General features: G+C 50.8%; 1 protein-coding gene across 1 annotated transcript; it reads right to left on the bottom strand.

Moving 5' to 3' along the window:
* Positions 1-223: 223 nt before the first annotated feature.
* On the bottom strand, positions 224-15,365 carry IGFBPL1 (insulin like growth factor binding protein like 1). Its single transcript, XM_059143198.1, has 5 exons — positions 14,896-15,365; positions 5,734-5,843; positions 4,952-5,068; positions 3,409-3,562; positions 224-1,479 (listed from the first exon to the last, which is right to left on the bottom strand). Exons 1-4 carry the CDS (start codon positions 15,344-15,346, stop codon positions 3,413-3,415), a joined length of 828 nt encoding a protein of 275 aa, XP_058999181.1. The 5' UTR covers positions 15,347-15,365; the 3' UTR covers positions 224-1,479; positions 3,409-3,412.
* Between the last annotated feature and the right edge of the window lie 7,935 nt (positions 15,366-23,300).

Below are 23,300 nucleotides of genomic sequence, written 5' to 3'. Positions count from 1 at the left end.
TAAGCAGGAGTAAGATCCCCAGGGCCCCCGGAACCGGCCAGCACCTTCCTTTACACAGCTAGGAGATTACCCGAGCAGCAGCCCTGTGGCCAAGGAAGGGGGCTGACAAGGGCCAGGTGCCCTGAGTTCTGGTCCTTCTCAGAGGTCTTCAGACCTTGGGCAGGCGCCTCCCTCTCAGAGCCTGGTTTCTTCATCTGAAAAGGGGAGGGGGGGGACACCTGCTGTCTTCGAGTTGGGGTGACCACAGACAGAAAAGCACTTCATGAACTTGAAGGACAAGATACCAATGAGATCCCAATTCCGACTTAAAAAAATTTTTTTTGAATCACCTGAGGGATCTGTTTTTTCACCCAGGTATTAAATACTCCTCTTATTAAAAAAAGAGAAAGAAATAGGGGCGCCTGGGTGGCTCAGTCGTTAGGCATCGGCCTTCGGCTTGGGTCATGATCCCAGGGCCTACTCGGTGGGAAGCCTGCTTCTCCCTCTCCCTCGGCCCTGTTTCTGTTTCTCTCGCGCGGTGTCTCTGTCAAATAAACAGAGAAGATCTTTAAAAAAAAAAAAAAAAAAAGAAAAGAAAGTCAAAAGAAAGAAAGCCTTGTTTCTGGGTAAGGTCAAAACCTCTCTAAGTACAAGGTATTCGACTACACTCTAATCCCACAGCCCAGAGAAAGAAGCCCCTGACCCTGTTTCCTCAGTCTGACGTCCAGAAGACAGGGAGACTGCCCACCTGGTGAGAGAGTGCTGGGCTTGCTGACAAGGGGACATCTTGGTCCCCAAACACCGAGCCAAGGACTCCATCTGTTTAAGGTGGGAAAATGGCAGGGAATGGCAGGGAAAGGAGGAGCTCCCGCCAGCTCCACGGCCTAGTATGAAACCATGGCAACTGTTTTTGAGGGAATACCACTTAAAAAGAATGCTGAGACTTTGCCTCCCCTATTTTTCCCACAGGGTCACCTTACTCTAGGATGGCAGGACTTGAAGGGACACAGGAGGTATCTAGTCCGGAGGCCACATTCCCAGTGAGGATACAAAGGCCCAGAGAGGGGAGGGGCCCGTCCAGGTCACACAGCAAGTCTGAGAGCAGGCAGAGGACGGCTTGATCCTACTCCCCCTCTCCCACAACACACACTAATCAGTCACAGACAAACGAGGTAAAGACTCCCGGCTGACACAGGCCTTCTTGTTCTAGCCCTTCAGAATTAACAAGCATACCGCCAGGTGACCTTTCCTGGGAGGGGTTAGGTAAAAAAGAATTCTCACAGAGCAATTCATTTGGAAAGTATAAAAAAGCCACATGCAGTCTGGTTTCCCAATGCTTGCCCTGCTAAAAACTACATCTGCATACGAATCTAGTTTGCATCTAATTTGTAAAAACATACAAAAGGGGTCATCTACAAACACGGTTTCTCCAACTCTTCACAAGGAAAACGATGCATGACTTGACTCTTCCAACCTCCCATCATCAATGTTTCTAAGACCCTAGAGGAAAGAGAGAAAAGGTTGAGAGGAAAAAGCCTGATGTGTCACAATCAACTATGTGGTAAATGGAAAGGGTGGGGGGAATAATCCTTAACCCTAAATCTTCCTGGCCAGGGGAAGTGCTGCTGAGAAGAGGGGCCTTGGGGGCATCCAAGAAGTACATGAGAGACCTGGGTAGACATTTCAGGGAGGAAGCGCTGAGCTTAATACAAGGAAGAACTTTCAACTACTGGAAAACCCAAAGATGGATGTCTTATAGTAGTGAGCTCCACAGTACTGGAAGTATGTAAGTGAGAGCTGGCCAGTACAGCATGTTATAGGGGGAACTGAAGAACTGCGTGGCAATGGTCTTAAAATACCATGGTTCTTTGTAGCTCCCTTTTGAAAACTCATCTATAACAGACTACATCCATAGCCTAGTACCATTGTGTGTGTATTTTAAAACTATATATTATTAAAAATTGTATACATATTTAAAACATAAAATATGTATAGAGACACACATACATAGGTACATACATATAAATGCACACAAGCATGCAGGACAAAATTCCCAATACATGTTATAACAACATACACTAGTACATGCCCATAAATAGCAGAGTATCAGGAGGGCAACTTTAGGAATCCTCACCTGTCTGAATTCCTACTTGAGGATGTCCCCGCCTTCTCTCTCTGCGCCTGTTTCCCCCAAGCTCTAGCTACTTCCTCCACCATGCCACCTCCTCAGCGACCTCTCCTTTGCTGCCCCCAGTTCTAAACTGCCCCTCTGGCTTCAAACTCATACACGCCCCTCACTTCCTTAACATGGCACTTCTTGTATTTTAATGGTGGTCACTGTTTTGGTTTTCTGTGCACCCCACAGAATGGACGGAAGGTCCTGCACGCAGAGGGTATCCCACAACAGTGGTGAAATGGGAGAGAAAGTGGCTTACAGCCACAGCAAATTCATGTGTGCCTATCCCTGAGCTCTCATGACAGAGTAGCGCCCCCTACTGCATGGATGCTAGGAATGCCAGAGGTAAGACGATGTGTCATTCACCCTCTCCGAGCAGAATCTTTAAAGGGGATTGTGTGTATCTGTGGCTACGTCAGTTGCTCATCCCCTCCGCCACAAGAATGGGCCTTGTGCACCTTGGGGCTGATCCTCTCGCTGGGTCCCTGTGTGATAAGACACATGGAGCAGAGCCACAGCCAGCCGACGGGCCACCACGACAAGGAATGTGAGCAACACAGAAACGTTGGTGGCTGTGCACCAGCCAGCTCCAGAGGTGGTCACGCAGCGCATGCTGGCTAATTAAGGGGTTTGTTTCCTAGGTTCACGGCCTACCTGTTGGCAGGGGACAGATGCAACCCCAGCTCTCACGCAGTGGCAGGGGCGGGGAGTGTGTAAGGACTACGAGCCAAGGGGCCAGGGGGATGCAGATTCTCCCTGACACGCTGTTGAGGCCGGTGGTGCTGAGGACAGGGAGGTGAGGCCTGGAGACAGCAGAGCTGCCAGCAAGGATGCACCTGGGGTCAGCAAATGGAGCTCAGACTGTCTCCTCTGCTGGCCTGTTTTCACATGGTGCTGTCACAGTGACCGTGTCTGCTGTCTCTGTGTCCCCTCTAGGACTTGAAGGAAATGTTCTTTCAGCTTCAGAAACACAAAGCGACAGCTGGTCTTCCCTACCTGTGGAAACCGACAATGTGCACAGCCCTTGCGTTTGCACGCTCAGTGGGAGGCCCAGAGTGGTATGAGTGTCGAATGTACTAGAGATTCTACCTGCTAGCTGTAACATGTTCCTACTCCCTGTTTGGTATTCCTCTGGTTTCCTTGCTTTATGTATTTTTCTTCTTTGTTACTATGCATCTTAGCAGCCATTTCAATCTCTTGTGACACGAGTGTATATACACTGAAAATGACTTAGTCCATAACATGTACATTACCGCATCACAGGCGGTCATCCGGAGCTGGGAGGCGGGGGGCTGTGTGTTTACTCAGATCTAGAACTGTCACCGTGCCGTGCGACTGGGCCTCCCCAACCATGTTGGCTGAATGGCACAGGTACACTCCCTCATCTTCCTTCCTCAGAGGGTTGATCTAGAAGTAAAACAGGCAAGGTTATGTAGTTATATACGACATGGCAAAATCTCCTCCTTGCTTAGTTCCTAATGATATGTCTTATTCTTTTTTAAAATAAGATAGAGCTCACTATTCCTCTTCTTGCCTTGACTGCCATGAGTTAACGTTTCTTCTCTGTGTCCTCTCTGTGGTGGCCCTCATTTTAATGTTTCCTTTGCATTCCTGCCTTTTACTGTGAGCTACCTGATCCTTTCATTATACATAACAAGGAAATTACTGCGAGTTAAAAGAACAAAAGTCTCCTGAACAAGGAATGACCCTCAAGTGTTCCCACTGGAGACAGCCTTACAAAATAACACCAGGGAGAACATTTTCCCCATACACCTTCTTGTAATAAAGAGGGGAAGGTGCTTGATTTGAAAAAATCACACGGACTCGACTGCATTCTGAGTGTCTGAGCTGGGAGGAGAAGTCACCAAGCCAGGCCGGGATGGGAGTGCAAGGAGAACGCGGACCCCCTCCGCCCCTCGGGAGCAGCCTGCTCTCACGCCCACACCTGCTCCCTCCTCTCTTGTTTCCTCTGGGCACAACCACCTCTGTCAGCCAGGAGCCACTCTACAGACCAGGCAGAGGGTATGCACACCACTCAGGGGAATGGGGTCACAGGGAAAAATCCATTTCTTGCCTTTCCCATTCTAGAGGCTGCCAGCATTCCTGGGCTTGTGGTCCTCTTCCTCCATCTTCAAAGCCAGAGAAGGTGGCTCCTGTCTTTCCCACACTGCCAGCTCTCTGGCTTCTTCCCTCCTGCTTCCCACTTTAGCATTTAAAGGGCTCTTGTGACTATATTGGACCCCTCCCCTCATAATCCAGGATAACTTCTTTATTAAAGTCAGCTGATGAGCACCCTTAGCTCCATCTACAACCTTTTTTTTTTTTTTTTTTAAAGATTTTATTTATTTATTTATTTATTTGACAGAGAGAAATCACAAGTAGATGGAGAGGCAGGCAGAGAGAGACAGAGGGAAGCAGGCTCCCCGCTGAGCAGAGAGCCCGATGCGGGACTCGATCCCAGCACCCTGAGATCATGACCTGAGCCGAAGGCAGCGGCTTAACCCACTGAGCCACCCAGGCGCCCCTCCATCTACAACCTTAATCCCCTGTTGCATATAGCGTATCCACGGATTCCAGGGATTAGGACGGGGACATCTCTCTGGGGCCATAATTCTGACCACCGCTGAAGATCACTTATGCTCCTGGGGGTGAAACTTCCCTCACAGTTAGTGCAGGGTCCCACCAGAAAAGGATAAGAAGAACTTTGAAATGTATAACGTGCTATAAAAATATAAAGGGTGCTTTGTAAGAGCCGGTCAGTAATAGCCACTCATCCTAAACAAATGAGATACCCACCAAAATCCAGGCTGTGGCCTCGTGGACAGAAGGGCCCCCTCGCACCTGGACAGCGATATTGACATGGTCCCCGGGCAGGTCCTCCAGCACCTGGGTACCCTCAGGAGACTGTGTGACCTACAGAGGACAGAAAAACCAGGAGTGGTTTAGAAAAAGTGCCTCTGGGTAAGAACCTCATCACATACATCCCTGCTGTCTTCATCTTCCTACTGACTCAAAGGCCAGACCCTGGCCCCTCTCATTCCTATTAAAACGTCGGTGGCTTCATGAACCTAAATGTCTGTGCAGACAGCACCCCCTGCTGGACAGTAACGATGCAGACACCACCGCTATCTCTCAGAAGCGGTTCAGAGTTTCCTGGCCCTTAGTGGGGGCTGTTGACATAGGTGGACAATCATAGGCTGTGATCCACACCAGTCTCTCCAAAATTGACCTGCAGGAAGAGCTAGTGTTGGAATGGGATTTGGGTAGTCTTTCTAAAACCCAGATCCTGTGAGGTAGGCTCTAGGAAAGATAAATAGATGAACTTTCTGGAGAGCAAAGTGGCTGAGGGGGCAAATGGCACAAAGAAGGATGGCGGCTCCCCTGCTCTGGGGAGAGCTGTGGGGTGGAAGTTTCGAAGCATAAGCCTGAAGGTAGAAGAGTGACAGGTAAGATCTCTTTTTAAACCATCTGCGCCGCATATAAAGACAGACACATCAACACACTTAGAGGAAACACTTCTCTCTCTCTCTCTCACACACACACACACACACACATATGGAATTCTTGGATGTAAATACCTTCCTCCATGTGATGACAGGGGTGGGCACAGCCCTCACCTCACAGGACAGGTACACCTGGGCCCCGGTGACATTGTGAACACTTCTGGGTGGTGTGACGACCACAGGAGCTGGAGGAAGAAGACAAGAGATCACAACCTTTACCCTGCCAGGTTCCAAGCCATCGCACGTGGAAAATCCCCTGCCTGCAGAGAGCCTGTGGGGACCGTCCCCTGTGAGGGGAGCCGCAGCAGAGGAAAGTTCTCCACGCGCGAAGAGCACACTCAGAGGCCCGGAAGCATGTTTCCCTCAGACCCGGGGGGACGCCTCCATGCTTCCTCATCCAGCCCCTTTGTTCTACCAACAGGAAAACAGGGACCTGGAAAGGAAAGGCGACTTCCTAGATCGCCCGCCACGTCTGTGGCAGAGCCGGGGTCTCGTCACACTCCCGCCAAGGACCCCAGCTGCCATCTGCTTGCAGCTCAGCTACTCGAGACACAGAGCGGCTCAGGAGGGGCTGGTGTCACCTCCCCAGTGCCAAGTCTTGGAACAGATGGGCTTTTCTCCTTGCACGCGGAGGGCGGTCCAAAGAACAGGCCAAGCAGAACAGCTGTGTGCACGCGCCCAGACCCCCCGCGGCCCGGCCCAGACGCTCATTTGCATATCGCAGACTCGCAGGCTCCTGGAGGCCCACGGCCCCCTCCCCAGGGGCAGGGTTGCAGGACCCGAAGGGCCCCCCCTTCACCAGAATCGAGGACACCTGGAGAGGGGTTACTTCCAGGACTGCCATCCCCAGGCAACGGGGCTCTAGGCTGTCAGAGCATTACAGAAAGGAGAAGGGAGGGTGTGGGTTGGCTGGCTGAGGTGGGGACTTTGCAGGCATCTGGGTTAGAAGTGCTTACCTGACACCCCACACCGCCCTCCTCCTGGTACCCACCACATTATCTGCTCACACAGATGCTATAAGAATCAAGTCTGGCCACCTCGGTGTTTGGGCCCTGCGTCCTGTCCCTCAGTAGACCTGCCCGCACTGCATGGAAGGCACTCCCCAACTCCATGGGGGATGGCTCCCCCTCTTGCAGGACCTAGAGGGTTAGGGTACGTGTCCTAGTCCAGGACCAGCATGTCCGTACCCCTCTGAGCTGCTGGAGGATGGCCTGCTGGCAGTCCAGGTATGTCCACCGGCCTCCTCTAGACTGGGGCCATCCCTGCATCTGGCCCAGCAGTGTCTTGGACGAGATGCAGTGAGTAGGCCTGGGTGGGGGGAATCCTCCCTGCTCGGGTTTGCTCATCTGTTAAGATGGGGATAATGTCCCTTGCTCGTAGGGCCATTGAACTGATCTTACCATGTGATGAGTCTGACAGCAATGGTTTAAGTTAACAGGACATGTAAGTGGGCCTCAGAAGGCCTGATATACACATGACTGGATGAAGGAACACATGGCGAATGAGGAGAAAAAAACATTCCTTCTCTGGCCATCAAACTGCAAGGGTCTACACTCTTGGGGCTTCCCCTGTGATTCATGGATGGCTCTGAAGAGGGAAAGGGACCTCACCTGCCTGGGTGCAGCTGCAATAAAAAAGAAGAGCAAAGGGAGGGAGGGAGAAGGCTGCAGGAGGAGGGGGAGGGAAAAGGGAGTGAAAGGGCACAGAAATAAGACTGGTCTGGCCCCTTCTGACAGAACTTGTCAAGTTGGTACCAAAAAAGATCTCTGGAAAATTGTCTTAGAACCAGAGTCTCAAACTGGAGTGGCCCAACTTCTCAAGATCCTATGCCTGACCATCTGGGATCTACTTGCATGCCTCCACTGACAGAGAACTCACTACCTGAAGAGCGAGGCATTCCATCCTAGGAGAGCTCCATTGGTAGGAAAGCTTGTTTTCCTTCATCTGGAGCTAAAACCTATCTCCCTGTAACTCCCACATGTTGATCCCAGGGCTGCCGGACTGGAGCCCTACGGCCCCCTAGGTGCCCCACTAGCCTCCACTGAATACAGACACTATGCTCCCTGCCCCCAGGCTGCTTTCTTCCCCCTTATCCTGGTCACCCCAGTCCTTTAGTTGTGCCCATTTGATTGCCCCCTGAGCATCATGGCTTTACCCACAACACTGAGTGTAGCCAAAGCCCTCTAATGAACTAAGGTCCTAGGCCTCTAACATCTCCCAAAGCAGCCAAGCCACCTGCAAAACTGCCACAAAGAACCACTGCACTCCTGCTTTCCAGTGGGGGGGGGGCATTTGCAATATGACAAAGAGAGTCTAATTTATCCTCACCCTCCCGCCGACATGCCCTCCCCCGCTGGAGCCCAACAGTCTTCAAATGGCTCACTGGGGGAACAATCAGAACCGTATCATATTCCAAAGCCCTCAATGGATTCCAAAGGGACACTCAATCAACATGTTTTACTTTCATTCATGTAAAGTCATAAATTTTAAATGAGATTTCATCAATCCCTTTCAGGCCTAAATGAATAAACCAGTAAATCACATTTCAACGGTCTCTCTCCTCAAATTTCCCTCTCCCTCCTTTGAACACTGTCCTGGAAATGCTGTCTTTGCTACTGATCTTGTGGCAGAAAATAGCACTTGTTTGACAAAGAAGCCCCCAGCTTTCGATGATAAAGTAACATTCAAATTTTTATTTATTTTAAAATTTACATATAGCATATTTATTCCTTGTGGAATACAGCTCTTGGGTTTTGACAAAGGCCTACGGTCGTGTAACCACCACCACAACCAAGATCTAGAAGAGTCCAGTCCGTGTCAAGAAATTTCCTCAGGCTGCTCCCTGTCATAGTAATCTGGTTTTAATATTAACATATCTGCTTTTATTTATTTATTTATTTATTTATTTATTTTTTAAATTTTCACAGTTCTTTTTTTTTTTTTTTTAAGATTTTATTTATTTATTTGACAGAGAGAAATCACAAGTAGATGGAGAGGCAGGCAGAGAGAGAGAGGGAAGCAGGCTCCCTGCTGAGCAGAGAGCCCGATGTGGGACTCGATCCCAGGACCCTGAGATCATGACCTGAGCCGAAGGCAGAGGCTTTTTTTTTTTTTTTTTTTTTTTTTTTTTTTTTTTTTTTTTTTTTTTTTTTTTTTTTAAAGATTTTTATTTATTTATTTGACAGAGAGAAATCACAAGTAGATGGAGAGGCAGACAGAGAGAGAGAGGGAAGCAGGCTCTCCGCTGAGCAGAGAGCCCGATGCGGGACTCGATCCCAGGACTCTGAGATCATGACCTGAGCCGAAGGCAGAGGCTTTAACCCACTGAGCCACCCAGGCGTCCCAACATATCTGCTTTTAAATGTAAAATGTTTTTATCCATAATAGCCCTTCGGAATCAGCCATCATCATCATCATCATCATCATCACAGCAATAACAGTGATAATGCCACCACCTAATTCTGAGAGCCTGCTGTGTGCTAGGCACTCTCGTCTGCTCACAGAGATTAACCTGTTCTATCTTTCCAGCAATTTCATCAGCTGTGGAGCTAGGTAGGATTCCTTGGGTTTAGACAGTTGGGCAAGTCTTGGAGTGCAGGTTCTAGCTCTGAGATTTGTCCCAAAGTCTTGCCCTCTACTCAGATGACACTTCCATGTACCCTGCTCAGCCAGTGCTTTTATCCCCATTTTACGGACAAGAAAACCAAGGCTCAGAACAGTGAAGCGCCTGGAGGAGCAGGGACTCAAACCCAGGTACCCTGATTCCATCAACTCTTCACTGAGTTTTAAAGTGAATCATCTGTTGTCTGGATGGACTCCATTCCAGAACAAGAATGAGTTCCTTAGGGACTGTGTTGGGGGAGCCCCAAGACAATTCCCAGGTTGATTGATTTGCTAGGAGGACTCATAGGCCTCAGTAGTATGACTCAGAGCTTGACTTACTACTGTGACAGGAGACAAAGCAAACAGCAAAAGGAAAAGCGGCTCACGGGGTAAAGACAGGGAGCCCAGGCACAAGCTTCCACACGCTGCTCCCAAAGGACCCCACAGGACACCCTGGATCCCCCAGCCGTGAATGGTGACAACACGTGCGAAACACTATCTGCCAGGGAACCTCACTGGAGACTCCGAGTCCGGGATTTTTGTTGGGGGCAGGTCACCAGGGCCTCCTTGCTCAGCGTGTACCCAAATTCCAGGGTCCCGGAAGGAAAGCAGGCATGCAGCATAAAAAACGGTGTTGGCCCAAACAGCTCAGGCCAAAAGTCACTCTTATCACTGAGGGAACAGCGGGAACTGTCCCCAAATCCAAGTTCCCAGACCCAGCCAAGGGTCAGCCTGGCCAGCAGGCCCTTCTAAGGATAGTCTCAAGCCTGCTCTGTTTACTCTCTTCTGCATAGGAAAAAATCCTCCATACATCTCCCCCCGCCCCAGGAGCAGCTCTTGTGAAAACACTATTAAATGGGTGATACGTCATCTATACTCACAGGACATTCATCTTATTGTCCCTGATGGCTCATTTGAGTGTGGTGCTGGGCTGTTCAATGTCATGACTACCACAGGCAGGATGCACCCAGGTTCAAATCCTGTCTCTGCCACGCCCCAGTGCTGCGACTTGGTCTCAGTTTCTTCTTTAAAATGGGCACAGGCACCTGTTTTTCTTCTTCTCCCCTCTCCTCTCCTCCTCTCTCCATAAACTACTGGGAGGAGGAAATACAAGACCCCTTGCAAACTGTAAAAGACTTCCACAGAGAGACCTGAGGACTTGACTGGCTGTTCTGCCTCATGGGGATCTCCTCAAAGTGCCTGGCCTGCTCCAGAGTCCCTCCTGGCTCCAGAGAGCAGGTGCTAGGTGGGCTCTGCTGGGAGGCTCCAGAGGCCATGCCCACAGCCCTCATTCTGGAGAGCCTGGGGCACAGCCTGTCACCTCACGTTTGCACTTTCTTTTCTATCTGCTTGTAACAAGAGTAATGTGGATTTCAAGAGGGAGCTTGGTGCCTGGTGGGTGCCTGTGGACCTGCCAGCTTCGTCTCTCTAGCTCTTTCTTGCTAAGGACTTGTCTCCTTCTGTCCCTGCCAGCAACAGCTCAAGAAAAGCTGGGAGGGCACCAATCCACCCATCAGGTGACGGAATAGTCACCCACAGGCGTACCCACCTGCGATGGGGTCCCAGTGCCAACCACAGGGACTTGGACAAGCCATTAACCATTTTGCTCTTGTCTGCAAATGAAGACAGTGACTGCTACCCCACATCCTCTGGGGTGAAGGGAGAGGACGGATGTGACTGAATTATTAACCATGGGGGTCTGTACGAGTGAGAGGGGCTGACGGTTATTCCAGTGTGTGGAGATCTGTTCCGCCCCAACATGGTCAACCTAGGTATGTCCTTGACGGCTAGAATGTAAGATCTTCGCACATGCTTCTGAGGTTTCTTTCAAGTTAATGGTGCCCAGGAAAGAAAGAATTTCAAAAGTCATCCCCCAGGACCCCATCTGCTTGTACAAAGAAGTGCACAACCGAAGAGTTTAATCATCGACGCATTGAGCGTGGCCCTGATAATTTATGCTAATAGTCATGTTCGGGTGTGGAAGGAGAAACAGCTTAAGCCGGCTTCCTGCAGCCTGGGCCTCCCACCCCCTCCCTCAGCATGAAAGGCTTTTGAGCACGAGGCCCCCCCTTCTTTGTCCCTCTCACAAAGTGGCGTTCGCAGCCTCTCCTGGTTACCTGGTAACACGCGCCTTGCACAGACTGCGATTTCTAAGCGGAGCCCGAATGTCAACGGAGGGTGGTGAATTTTCTAAGATTCAGGATCTCAGGAGCTCACTGAAGCTTTGGGGCCTGGTGCCCTGGTGGGTAGTGGCCCGGGACCCTGTTCCAACCTAATTTAGCATTCAGAACCTGCTATCAACCTGCTACCTACAGGATCCCACCCCTCTCCCGTCGGCCAACGGTCAGGATGCATGCACAGCTTTTTCAAGTAATGACAGTGGCGACAACAACGCCATGCCACTTAACAGCAAAGAAATGAAACCAGTAACTTAGTACAGGACAAAGCTTCACCCCTCAGCCAGGGCTCGAGGCTGGCCATGCCCCTGCCCACGCCACTCTGAGCCTCGCCACCTTCCCCAACCATGACCCTGGGGAGCTGCCCGGCAGCCGAGGGTCACACCCACCAGGGGATGTCCCCTACCTGCTTTTATCTTCCCATCCCCCTTTCTCCCCAAGAATTTTCTACAAGTCCTCCAGGGTTCCCCGAGATGTCTTCCCTTCTGTGAAGCGATCCCCACTCCTCTCAGGGGCCATCCCCCAGTGCTAAGCAGGGGAGCCAGCAGCCTGCACTGGGGGGAAAACAGGAGGGCAATGGATCGGGACCAAAAAACCCTTCAAGATTCAAGGGTGGCCAATTTGGAGCCCCTTCCTAATCAGGTGGCCAGAGAGCTAGAGGTGTGTGGCTCTGCCTGAAAAGGGCCAGGCATACCCAGGCTGGGGCCCCACCTCGGCTAGGAGCTAGTCACGCAGCTCCCTGGAATTCCCTTCTGTGTGCCTCAGTTTTCCCTTCCATTAAATCAGAGTGAGATCAGGCCAGGGTAGTTGTGAAAACTGAGTAGGAAGATGGGAGGCAAGAGCGATTCCCAACAGTAAAGAAGGAATAGTTTAAAAAAAAAAAAGGATTCATATCCTGGAATTGGGCATGTCTTCATTCAATGTGTTAATCAAAGGATTGCCCTAATTATTAGGCATGGGGGGGGGCGGTTTCAGAGCATAGGCAAAGGCCAGAATTTAAGCCTGAAAGTGGTTTGCAAACGCCCCTCCGAAGTATGAGTGAGAACACTTCCCAACCTGTGCGGAACCTGATAAATATTTATCGAGGTCTCGTTCCGTTCAAGTCAGGTGCTCGCTTATTGAAGGGTAGGTGAGAGCTGGGGAGGGGTGATTTTATTAACCATATTGAGGCAGAACAGCTGCTGCTAAGACTCAGCCCATTTCCCTTTCACCAGGGTCCCTGGGGGGCATTGTTAAAAAGTGCCCCTGCTGCGTCCTCTCAATAAAGGATGGCTTTGGGGCAACCCAGAATGAGGTGCCACTGGGGCTGGCTGGGAAAGATGTCCCTGTCCACACTGCCACGCTTCCCCAGGACACCAGCGCAGGGCCACACAAACATTTCAGGACACAAAGAGAGGGGACAACAGTGCCCGGGGCTGTGGCAGATGACACAATTGCGGTGGGGGGAGGGGAGGAGAGCTGAATTCTGGGGAGGCCCGTTGCCTGTCACTAACGGGATCATTAAAAGCAGTTTCTGACTTTCCTTCCTTTTGGCCCCTTGGACATCTTTCCTCTCCGGGCCTGTGCCTGGGGTGGGCCTCAGAGCCCATAGATCAGAGTGGAGGGGCTGTCACATTTACTTGTCATTTGGTAATTTTCAATGAATTAGGGGTATGGGGTTGCCATCTGCCATCTGGCCGTGCTCTCGTAACCATGGCAACCACCACCTGCCTGACTTAACATTCTCAAATCCTGTCCTGAAAGAACACTACAGAGGGCACTCGGGTTCTGGATGCTGGTCAGGCTTTACTGGTCACCCTGGCTGTGTCCCCTGCCCTCTGGGTCTCAGGCTCCTCTGCAGCAGAGCAGATTCCGTCTGTATGTCTTCAAGGAGGCTCGGCCTCAGGAACAGAACAACACTCCAGGGAGAAATCATCTGAGACTATCAGCATCCGTTAGATCCTGGGGACTTGGTCAGCATTTCTTGCGTCTCCAGCGTGTGGAGTGAAACTGTGACTTGTCTGGAGACAAAGAGAACTGCCTGTGAATTAACTGCTAGGGAAGGCAGATGATAAAAAGGAGTGAAAGGAACTGGAGGAAGGAAGGAGGCAGGACTGTTTAAATGCCACAGACCAGAAACAAAGATTCCAAGTGGAAGGGACCTCAACCGTGGCTCCACAGGGCTGACGGGGCCCAGAGAGGGGCAGGGACCTGCCCAAGGTTGCTCAGGGAACCAGCAGCAGCAGATCGGGAAGCACTTGCCAGCTCTTTCCTCCACTGGAAGCCCCAGCCAGGAATAGCCAAAAATGTCTTTCCCATGCTGTGGGACTGCCTCAGCCCCCTCAGTGGGCAACGGATCGGTTTTGTGATGCCCAGGACAGGAGCCTTCTTTCCCCATCCCCAGCAGCCCGCTGGGTCTCCTGCACTTCAGTGCACGTACCTGGAATGCTTGGGCGGAAATAATACTAGAATTTCTCCAAGGCCTGGAAAAGGTTGTCCCCTACCGTCAAGGCTTCCCTGTCGGAGCTAAAGTCATTACACCGACTTACGCATTTAGGTCTAGATTTGGGTCTCCAGGCCTAAGTCAGAACCTCAAGCCAGGTTCCTTGGAACTTCCGGTCCACAAGCTCACTCACCCTCAACTCTCCACTGCCCGCTCCAGGCAGTGAAGATGGGGCAGCTCTCCAAAACCTAATGGGCCTCAGGGTGCTCCACTGGGCATCCATATACTGATGTTGTTGTTTGAGTTTTAAAAAGTTACTTATAGAGATGGGCAATCACGGCACCCATACATGACTTTCCTGGGACCGTAATGAACCTGAAGCTTTTAGGAACCCAGCAATGAATACATTTCCATTCCTTTACCCGCCAAATCATATGAGCCTTAGACCCATAAAACTCAGGTTGGCCCTGATGGCACCATCATCTTTTCAGAACTTAGGTCCTTAAAGATCTTACCTGTCCTGGGTGGGAGATTCCTCAGGGTCTCCCAGCAGGGCCCTAACCTGGGGTTCTCGCCCAGTGATTCCTAATGCCCTGTCTGGAGCTCCTCCTCCTCTGGCATCTTCATCTTACCTCCCTCTCCGCTCCCAAACCTGACCCTGGCCTGGCTCGCTGCTGGTCTCGGGGGACTTACACCCAGCAGGACACCCCCTCCCCCAACTCCCAGTCTGGTGAAGGCATGCATGGCAGGCCTGCACAGAACTGCACGCCTTTTGGTAGTTAAGTACCAAAAGAGGCAGTAGGCTCACCAAAATTCTGACCAGCTCAAGGGCTTGTATCTCCATGTGCCTGGGAAGGGGTGAAGGATGTGGATTCCTGCCCCAGTCTCCTGGTGAGGTAAGAAAAACTACTTCCGAAGGGGAAACTGAGGCTCTCAGTCATGGTGCATGCAGGCATCCTCTGCCCCACATTCCAGAGGGCTGGGGTCCCTTTTTCTCCTCCTGTCCCAGCACCGCACGGCAGAAGCCAGACTCACCAAATTCGCAGGGGCCCTCCCACGCCTTGTGCAGGTGGCCGAGGTGCAGGCGGGGCGCGTGCCGGGCGCGCAGGCGCAGCGCGCAGATGCTGGGGTAGGAGCGGCCGTCGGAGCCGCAGACGGCGCCGCGCTGCGCGCACACACAGAGCCCCGTGCCCTCGGGCGCCGCCCCCGCGGCGCGGCTGGCGCACACCAGGCCGGGGCCACAGCGCGCGCCGGCCCGCCCCCCGCAGCTCGCGCCCTCTGCGCCCAGACAGCGCACGCAGCAGCCGCACTCGTCGCGCGCGGCGATCCCGGGCGCAGGGCAGCGCGCGGGCGCCGGGCAGCGCTCCGGCAGGCACGGACCGCACTCGGGGCGCCGGCCGCCGGTGGCGCGGAATCCGAGACCTGGGGCCAGCGGCGGCAGCAGCAGCACCAGCAGCAGCGGGAAGAGCGAGGGTGAGCGTGGCATGGTCTGCTTCGCGACGGCAGTGGCGCCTCTGCTTCGCGCTGTGCTTTGCGCGCGCCGCCACCCCGCCCGCCTCCCGGCAGCTGATTGGCCGGGCCTCCGCCGCGGGGCGCCGCAGCCGGCTGCCGGGGCCCGGGAGTAGCGCGGCGGGGTGGGCTCGCAGACGCCGGGGTTCCCAGCTAGAGTGATGTCCCGACACCTGCTCTCGTGGACCCAGTGGCCTCTTGGAAAAACTGGCCCACTCCGGGCGGGAACTTGCTCGAGGTCGCTCGGGTAGCGCCAGGATCCAGATCCAAGGCTAACTCCAGATTTTATGTACCTTGATCCCCCCCAGAAGGATGCGCTTCGTAATTTTATTTTGCATTTGGTAGTTTTCAAAGTTTTATTTTAAAGAGGGAATATGCGGTTTAAAATTTCAGAGGTTACAGATAGGTGTAATGATGAAAAGAGTTTCCCTTCCATCCTGTGACCCAGTGTCCCAACCCAACCTCAGGACGCCGCTTGTTATCAGATTCTTGTGTCTTTGCAGAAATTTTGTGTGCCCATTAAAGCCTGTATGATTGTAGAGCTCCTCCCTTTAAACACAGATACACGCACACACACAGACATACACACACACAGAGAGTAGTATGCCCTGCGCATTATTCTGCACTTGGTTTTTCCATCTATGGTTATTTCCCATAGCTCCCCTACCGCTTATCATTTCTTGTACAAACAATGGAGCATTGTTTAATTGTTTTTCTCCCCTGAATGCTACTAAAGTCATGGTCTATTTCACAGTCAAAAGTGACTATGGTGGTGATGAGATCTGGTGATCTGTTTTGGACTGGTCTCAGGCTTTTAAACTTGGCGCCGTGCTTAATTGCACAAAAAAAGGAATCAGTTAGCCAGTTGTTTTGTGTGCTTTTGTTAGTAGGAGTAGTGCTGTGATGTATGTCCTGACCCACGTCTCCCGTTAGTGGGGGGTGGAAGGACATGATAGCATGTAGCCAGCTAAGTATTCATGCGCCGCCTGCCGGCTGTCAGGCTCTGTATATCCCATCCCTGGCCCAGCCCTGGGCGGGGGACACACACAGGAACACCTACGAGTTCCTGATTGCTGGAGTTGGTTGTGTGGCCGCATGAAGGCATGGGATGGAGGGGAGGACTTGCTGACCCAGCTGTATGGATGGCTTTTCCTGCTCAGCCTTTAATCCTCATTTGCCTTGTGGGGTTTTCTTCCTTTTCCCAACGCTTAGAGTTGGAGAAACCTCTTGGTTTGGTGTCCATTTCCTTGAAAATGGCCTTCGAGCCTGTAGCCCAATGAACTCTGGTTCCCACACTGTGGGCACATCTGTGGGCCCCTTAAGATTATAGGAAAAAGAAAAGATGAGTTCTCCTGGCAGGGAAGGGGGTTGAGGCCCCTCTATTGTCTGCCAGGTAGTGAGCTCCCTTGATGTTCTGTGTCCTCTGCTCACGGCTGGCACACACGGGAGGCTAGCCTATCCAGCACCTCAGGTGGGTGCACGCACACTCAGCAGCTGCTGAAGTGGCATGAATGTCCCAGTCTGAGGAGTTAAGGTGAGGAGAGCTTTCTCCATAAATGGGCCACGGTCTTGAATCTCAAGCTTAGCCGTCAGACCAGTCAGAAAAGACATTGATCCAGGCTGAGAGAAAACAAAATCTCTGTCTCCAGGTCTCTGGTGGGACATTCCAGAGCAGAGAGAGGGGTGGGTTTTCATGCATGAGGGGTGGGAGTTATGGAGGGACAGATTTCAACTCAGTCCTGTGTAAAAAGGAACATCACAAGATATGGAGCTCTGCAAAAATGAAATTAGATGCTGAGCTGCCAAGATATGATAGAGGGTTTGCCCTCCTGCTGTAAACAATTATAAAACCCACACAAATGAACACAACAACAGTGTGTAGGTACTGGTCTTGGAATGGGGATATCTGGGGGGACCCAGATGAAGCAGATGAAGTTGAGAATCTTGAGCTCTGAGTTATTCTGAGCCTCCCCCACCCCCACTGGAAGCAGTCTGCAGATTATGTCTGAGATTTGCTTTCCCTTGTTTAAGGACCCTGTGAAGGGCTGTTTCCTCACAAGTCATAACTTTTCTCTTCAAGACCTACCCCACATGCCTCTTGTCATCACTAGACTCACAACTGGCATTAGAGTTCCATATGCTTGAGAAGGGCAAGTACAAACTCCAGTGTGAGAGAATATAGCTTCTGTACCACAAGAACGCCAAGATTTTGCTAAATTACATTGTAGCAACTTGGGGAGTATGTGCCAGAATGGATTTTAAGGATGGAAGACCAAAGAGAACAGAACGTAACTTTTACTGAGTCCATAGAGGTGCACTTACCTGAGATTCTGGATTCAGTGTGTTGGCCTGTGTAGCTCGAAGTGACTCTGTCTTTACTAAGCTGTTTAAGTGAAACTGAGCCTTAATGATGATCTGCATTTAGTTAATTTGAGATGCCAGTACTTCCCTAGTGTGTTGCAAAGGAAGAGATGAAAAAGCTTAGAGGTAGCGGTGCTTGGGTGGCTCAGTGGGTTAAGCCTCTGCTTTCTGCTCAGATCATATCCCAGGGTCCTGGGATTGAGCCCCACATTGGGCTCCCTGTTTGGTAGGGAACCTGCTTCTCCTTCTCCCTGCTGTTCCCACAGCTTGTGAGCACAAGCACTCTCTCTCAAATAAATAAATACATCTTTATTTTAAAAATGTGCAGTGGGTGCCTGGGTGGCTCAGTGGTTAAGCTGCTGCCTTCGGCTCAGGTCATGATCTCAGGGTCCTGGGATCGAGTCCCGCATCGGGCTCTCTGCTCAGCAGGGAGCCTGCTTCCCTCTCTCTCTCTCTGCCTGCCTCTCTGTCTACTGTGATCTCTCTCTGTCAAATAAATAAATAAAATCTTTAAAAAAAAATGTGCAGTCACTAGACACATTAGGCAATGGACAGAATCTCCCAGCATCAGTTCTGTGACACATGGAGGAAGGGCTTTTATAAGAGGCAGGGCCACATGAAAGCCTCTGGAACTTTCCTTTTTTACCAGGAGAGTTATTAGCTGCCATCAGTTTCCTCATAAATAATTGAAAGAGAAGTCACCTTGCCATGGGGAGGATTCATTTTCTTAGAAGGCCGCATAGCGTACTCACTTGAGTAAAGCATTTGCCTCCTTTTAGCAGGCCCTTGGCTTTACTCCTTTCAAAGTAACAGTGTGTCATGTGCTGAGTATTTGGTCTCTTCCTGACCTGTTGCCAACACAAACCTGTGCAGCTGACCCTTGAACAGTGCAGATTTCAACTGTGCAGATCCACTTATATGCAGATTTCTTTCTTTCTTTTTCTTTCTTTCTTTCTTTCTTTCTTTTTTTTTAAAAGAATTTTATTAATTTGAGAGAGAACACAAGCAGGGGGAGCAGCAGAGGAAGAGGGAGAAGCAGGCTTCCTGCTGAGCAGGGAACCCAGTGTTGGGCTCCATCCCAGGATTCTGGGACCATGACCTGAGCTAAAGGCAGACACTTAGCTGACTGAGCCACCCAGGTGCCCCACAGATTTCTTTTATAGTATAGTACCATAAATGTGTTTTCCTCGTGATTTTTCTTAATAACATTTTCTTTTCTCTAGCTTACTTTATTGTAAGAATTTGTTATTCAATAGATAAGACATAGGAAATATGTGTCAGTCTGCATTATCAGTAAAGCTTCTTCCTTTTTTTTTTCAGATTTTATTTATTTGTCAGAGAGAGAGAGCGCGCACAGGCAGAGTGGCAGAGGGAGAAGCAGGCTCCCTGTGGAGCAAGGAGCCCGATGTAGGACTCGATCCCAGGACGCTGGGATCATGACCTGAGCGGAAGGCAGCCGCCTAACCAACTGAGCCACCCAGGCGTCCCTCAGTAAAGCTTCTGATCCACAGTAATCGATCAGTAGTTACGTTTCGGGGAGGCAAAAGCTCTATGCAGATTTTCAGTGATGTGGATGGTCAGGGCCCCTACCCCTTCCATGTGGTTCCAAGGTTGACTGTCGTTGGTTTTTCTCAACCAGGGATGGTTTTCTGTTCCTCTTGATCCATCATGTCTGTGATCTGCCAATTCTTTCATTCATTCCTCATCCAGCGGGCTCTCCAAGGATCTGCTATTGCTTACCAGACTTAGGTGGGACACCGGGGATTAGATGAGTAAGCCCGTCGCTGTGTGCTCAGCCCGCCTTTCTGAGGAAGGCGGGCTGGAAGCCATTTCAATGCCATAAATGTGACTGCATACAGAGAAGTTCTGGGGGAAAGGAGTCCACCTTCTGGGAAAAAAAATTTTTTTTTCCCTCTAGAAAAAATGCTCTCTAAACTGAGCCTTGAGGGGCCAGTGAGGGCTTGGAAACATGGAATCCAGGCCTGAACCTCACAGCTCGGGTCTGTGTTGCTGACAGACTGCCACCTTAAAGGCACTTTAAAGGTGGGGAGGAAAGGGAGAGCCAGAGGAGGATAAGTCTTTGAGGGCAGTCCCTGGTTCTCTGTTTTTGCCTTCTGCATCTTTCCCAAAGCTTCCACCAAACGCAAGGTTAGTGTGGCCGCCGCTGTGTACATTGCCACCTTGTGGACAATGTAGGGATTACAGGTCTCGAAATGACCTTGCTCCGCATTCATTAGTTCAGTCATTCCTAGTAACTGGAGTGAACCAATGTGCTGGCATAAAGCACTCTTGGTTAGGTGAAGAGAACAGAAATGGGTCACTGTGTCCTCAGCGGTATGAGTCTGTCTAAAGCAATGGAGAGATCAGGGAAAGCTTCACAGGTGACATCCCAGCAGGGTCAGATAAGGAGAAAGGGTCTTTAGAGAGCACCTCTGACATCCTCACTTTACAGAGGGGCGGACTGCAGCACAGAATGGGAAGAAGCTTGCTCAAAGTTACAGAGCCCTGCAGGGCAGAGTTGAGGGGAGGACCGAGGCCTCTGGGTATCCCAGCATAGAACTCCTTTTCCGGTACATGGTGGGCCTTGGTTAACATGGGTCCCCCTCCTGGTGCTCCAGAAATGGTCTTTGCAGGGTCGGATCTGCTGCTCCGGTCTGTCCTTGCGCAACCCCAGCCCAGCCATTTGTCCCAGTCCGCCTTCTGGAGCCATAATCTCGTTCTCTGTCTTCCATCTGTGAGCAATTGCAAAGCACCAGAACCCTCCCCAGGAGGGACACTGTGCCTAAGCCAGGATCTTGGCCAATGTGGGAAGAGGGCCCAAGGTGTGTCCCTAGAGTTCCTGTCCTCAGGGACTGACATCCTTCTTGGCACACAGGTGCTTTGTAAATATTTGTGAGAAGAATGAACAGGTGAGGGCAGGGGAAGTAGATGGCACCTGAGGGGAGAGTCCAGATCTCCTGCAGACTTTTTCAGAGTTGAGTCTAGTCTGGGAAGATAAATTGGGAAGATGAATCAGGTCACAAAGGTCACTGAATGCCAGGTTCAAGAGTTTGCCTTCATTCTGCCAGCAGGGGGAGCCATCTTGCCTGTGATGGAGAAGGGGCTGGATTGGACTATAGATTTGTTTCCTTCTTTTTCAAAGTGAGAAAAATCATTGTTAGTCAAGGGCATACCTGCCCCAGAAAGCTGTCATTGCTACCTAATGGAGAGATTATAATAGATCACCTGGATACCTGGGTTCTTTTGTTTCTAAATTTAATAATTAAGCCAGCCGCATGTCTTTGGAATAAATAGAGGCTGTCTTGATTAGCTCCCAACGCTCAGGAAAGACTCACAGCCTTTGTGATGCCCTGCTGAATTGCTTCCTGGATGTCACCAGACTCTGAACCGTGCTGAATACCCGGCAGCAAGACAGTAAGCCTGCCTGGCCTGGGTTCCAGGGTAGTTCCTCATCTCTTTCCTCACCGTCTCATTGCATGGCTCCCGGATGGAGGTCTCTAGGGGGGTGCTGTAGGGCTCTGCTCAGTGCTTTTATCGGTAACCTGTATGAACTCATAACAAGTATTCAAATGCCCCAAAACTTCAAAAAGGAATTAACGTGTGTTGGATAGAAGAAGCAATACTCAGAGGTTTGCAGAAGTTAGAATGGTAGAGAGAAATCAGATGTTGAAATGTTCTACAAATGCACATCAAGTTCTTTGTTTAGATTCAACACTAAAGTGAGAAGGCTTGAGAGAGAGAAGATGAGATCTATGACACAGGGCTGCCTCCAGGCTCCAAGGGGCCACGTCTGGAGCATCATAGCCCCTCAGAAATGGGTCCTTATTACTGTGGATGAAATTTTGCCAAACTCGAACATTTTAGGTCAAGCGCTTTAACTTTTCTCCCACTTTAAAGTGGCTGCCTTCCCAGCGTCCCCAGGGCAGTCGGTGGCAATTCAATAATGGCCTTTCCTTAATGGTGTGAAGAGAGGAATTGTAGAATTGAGGGAAACCACGATTATTTATTTTTTTTTAAGATTTTATTTATTTATTTATTTGACAAAGAGAAATCACAAGTAGATGGAGAGGCAGACAGAGAGAGACAGAGGGAAGCAGGCTCCCTGCTGAGCAGAGAGCCCGATGCGGGACTCGATCCCAGGACCCTGAGATCATGACCTGAGCCGAAGGCAGCGGCCTAAACCACTGAGCCACCCAGGCGCCCCGGGAAACCACGATTATAATCCAAGAACTTAACATCAGTCCGAAGCCTGAGCAATGGAGCCAGGAAGCACCTGGCAGCTGGGAGCTCCCGGAAGAGAGAGCATCTCTGCGTGTCTGGAGGGAGAAGAGCTTCGAAGGTGTTTTCTCGGAACAGTGTGACAGGGATGCACCAAGAACTGCTTCTTCCAGGGAAGGAGAGGGCCCGTTTTTTAGAGGAAACAGTGTTTCTTTGTTTCCAGACAGCCAGTAACAGTTACATTGGACCTGACCCTCCTATGTCTCTTTTTCATTTTCCTTTCATTATTTTCAGTTTTGAGAATAAGCATCTACAAAGCCTCCCCTCTATTCCAGACATGGTGTTGAACTAAACCTAGTTGTGACTTCCAAGTCGCCGTGATCTATGAGGGGAGCTGGGACTTGGACACGAGGAACTCGGATGTGACTCTCTGCTCAGTTGGTACCCGGCAGGGAGTGGGGGCCTGGGAAGGGCTAACTTTCATCGAGTGCTTCCTGTATGTTGGGCACCCTCTCACGTGTGTTAGCTCATTTCAACCTACGAGTGTGCAGCACGTAGATATTATCTCAGATTAAACCAAAGATCCGAGAGGGTAGCAGTGACCTGGTCAAAATTAGACAGCTAGTCCACACTCTGAACCACTGCCCCAGACTGCTTCTCTATACATAGGGGTCATGTAGTAAAGGCTCGTATGTGCCATAAGAGAGGTGCTGGCCACACCAGGAGAAACAAGATTACACCGTAGTGGCCTGGAGACATTATGCCTGAGGTAGGACTTGCTGAACAAGATGCTGGTGACAAGCAGGACAGAGACAGGGTGTTCATTGTAGGAGTAAAGGGATCAAACATGAATGGCCTGAATCTGTCAGGTGGGGTGTCTGTTCGCTGCCTGCGGGACCCTCTCCTGCTCCCCTGGAGCTGATTAGCCCAGGGGTGTTAGGGACTGAATTTTGTCCCCACACAAACTCATAGGTTGAAGACATAATCCCCGGTATTTTAGACTGTGACTGTATTTGGAGATGGACCTTCTAAAGAAATAGTTAAGTTAGAATAAGGCCATCAGGATGGGATCCAATCCCATCTGATTTGTGTCCTCCTAAGGAGGGGAGATTAGGACACACACACACACACACACACAGAGACATCAGGGATGCTCATGCCCAGTGGACAGGCCATGGTGGGGGGTTGGATGGCAGTGAGGAGGCAGAGCTCTGCAAGCCAAAAGGAGAGGTCTCCGTAGAAAACAACCCTGTGGACCCCTTGATCTTGGACTTCCAGCTTCCAGAACTGTGAAAGAATAAATTTCTGTTATTAAGTCCCTGCCGTGGGTGGTGGTTGTTACGGCAGCCCTC

Source organism: Mustela lutreola, chromosome 12, assembly GCF_030435805.1.
Source record: "Mustela lutreola isolate mMusLut2 chromosome 12, mMusLut2.pri, whole genome shotgun sequence".
Lineage (NCBI taxonomy): Eukaryota > Metazoa > Chordata > Mammalia > Carnivora > Mustelidae > Mustela > Mustela lutreola.
This window is presented reverse-complemented; position numbering and strand designations above follow the sequence as displayed.

Coding starts and splice junctions, on each gene's coding strand:
- IGFBPL1 (XM_059143198.1), bottom strand. CDS start 15,346: ATGCCACGCTCACCCTCGCTCTTCCCGCTGCTGCTGGTGCTGCTGCTG. Junction 5,844..14,895: donor GGAGGGCCCCTGCGAATTTG/GTGAGTCTGGCT, acceptor TTCTTCCTCCAG/CTCCTGTGGTCGTCACACCA. Junction 5,069..5,733: donor CTGTCATCACATGGAGGAAG/GTATTTACATCC, acceptor TGTCCTCTGTAG/GTCACACAGTCTCCTGAGGG.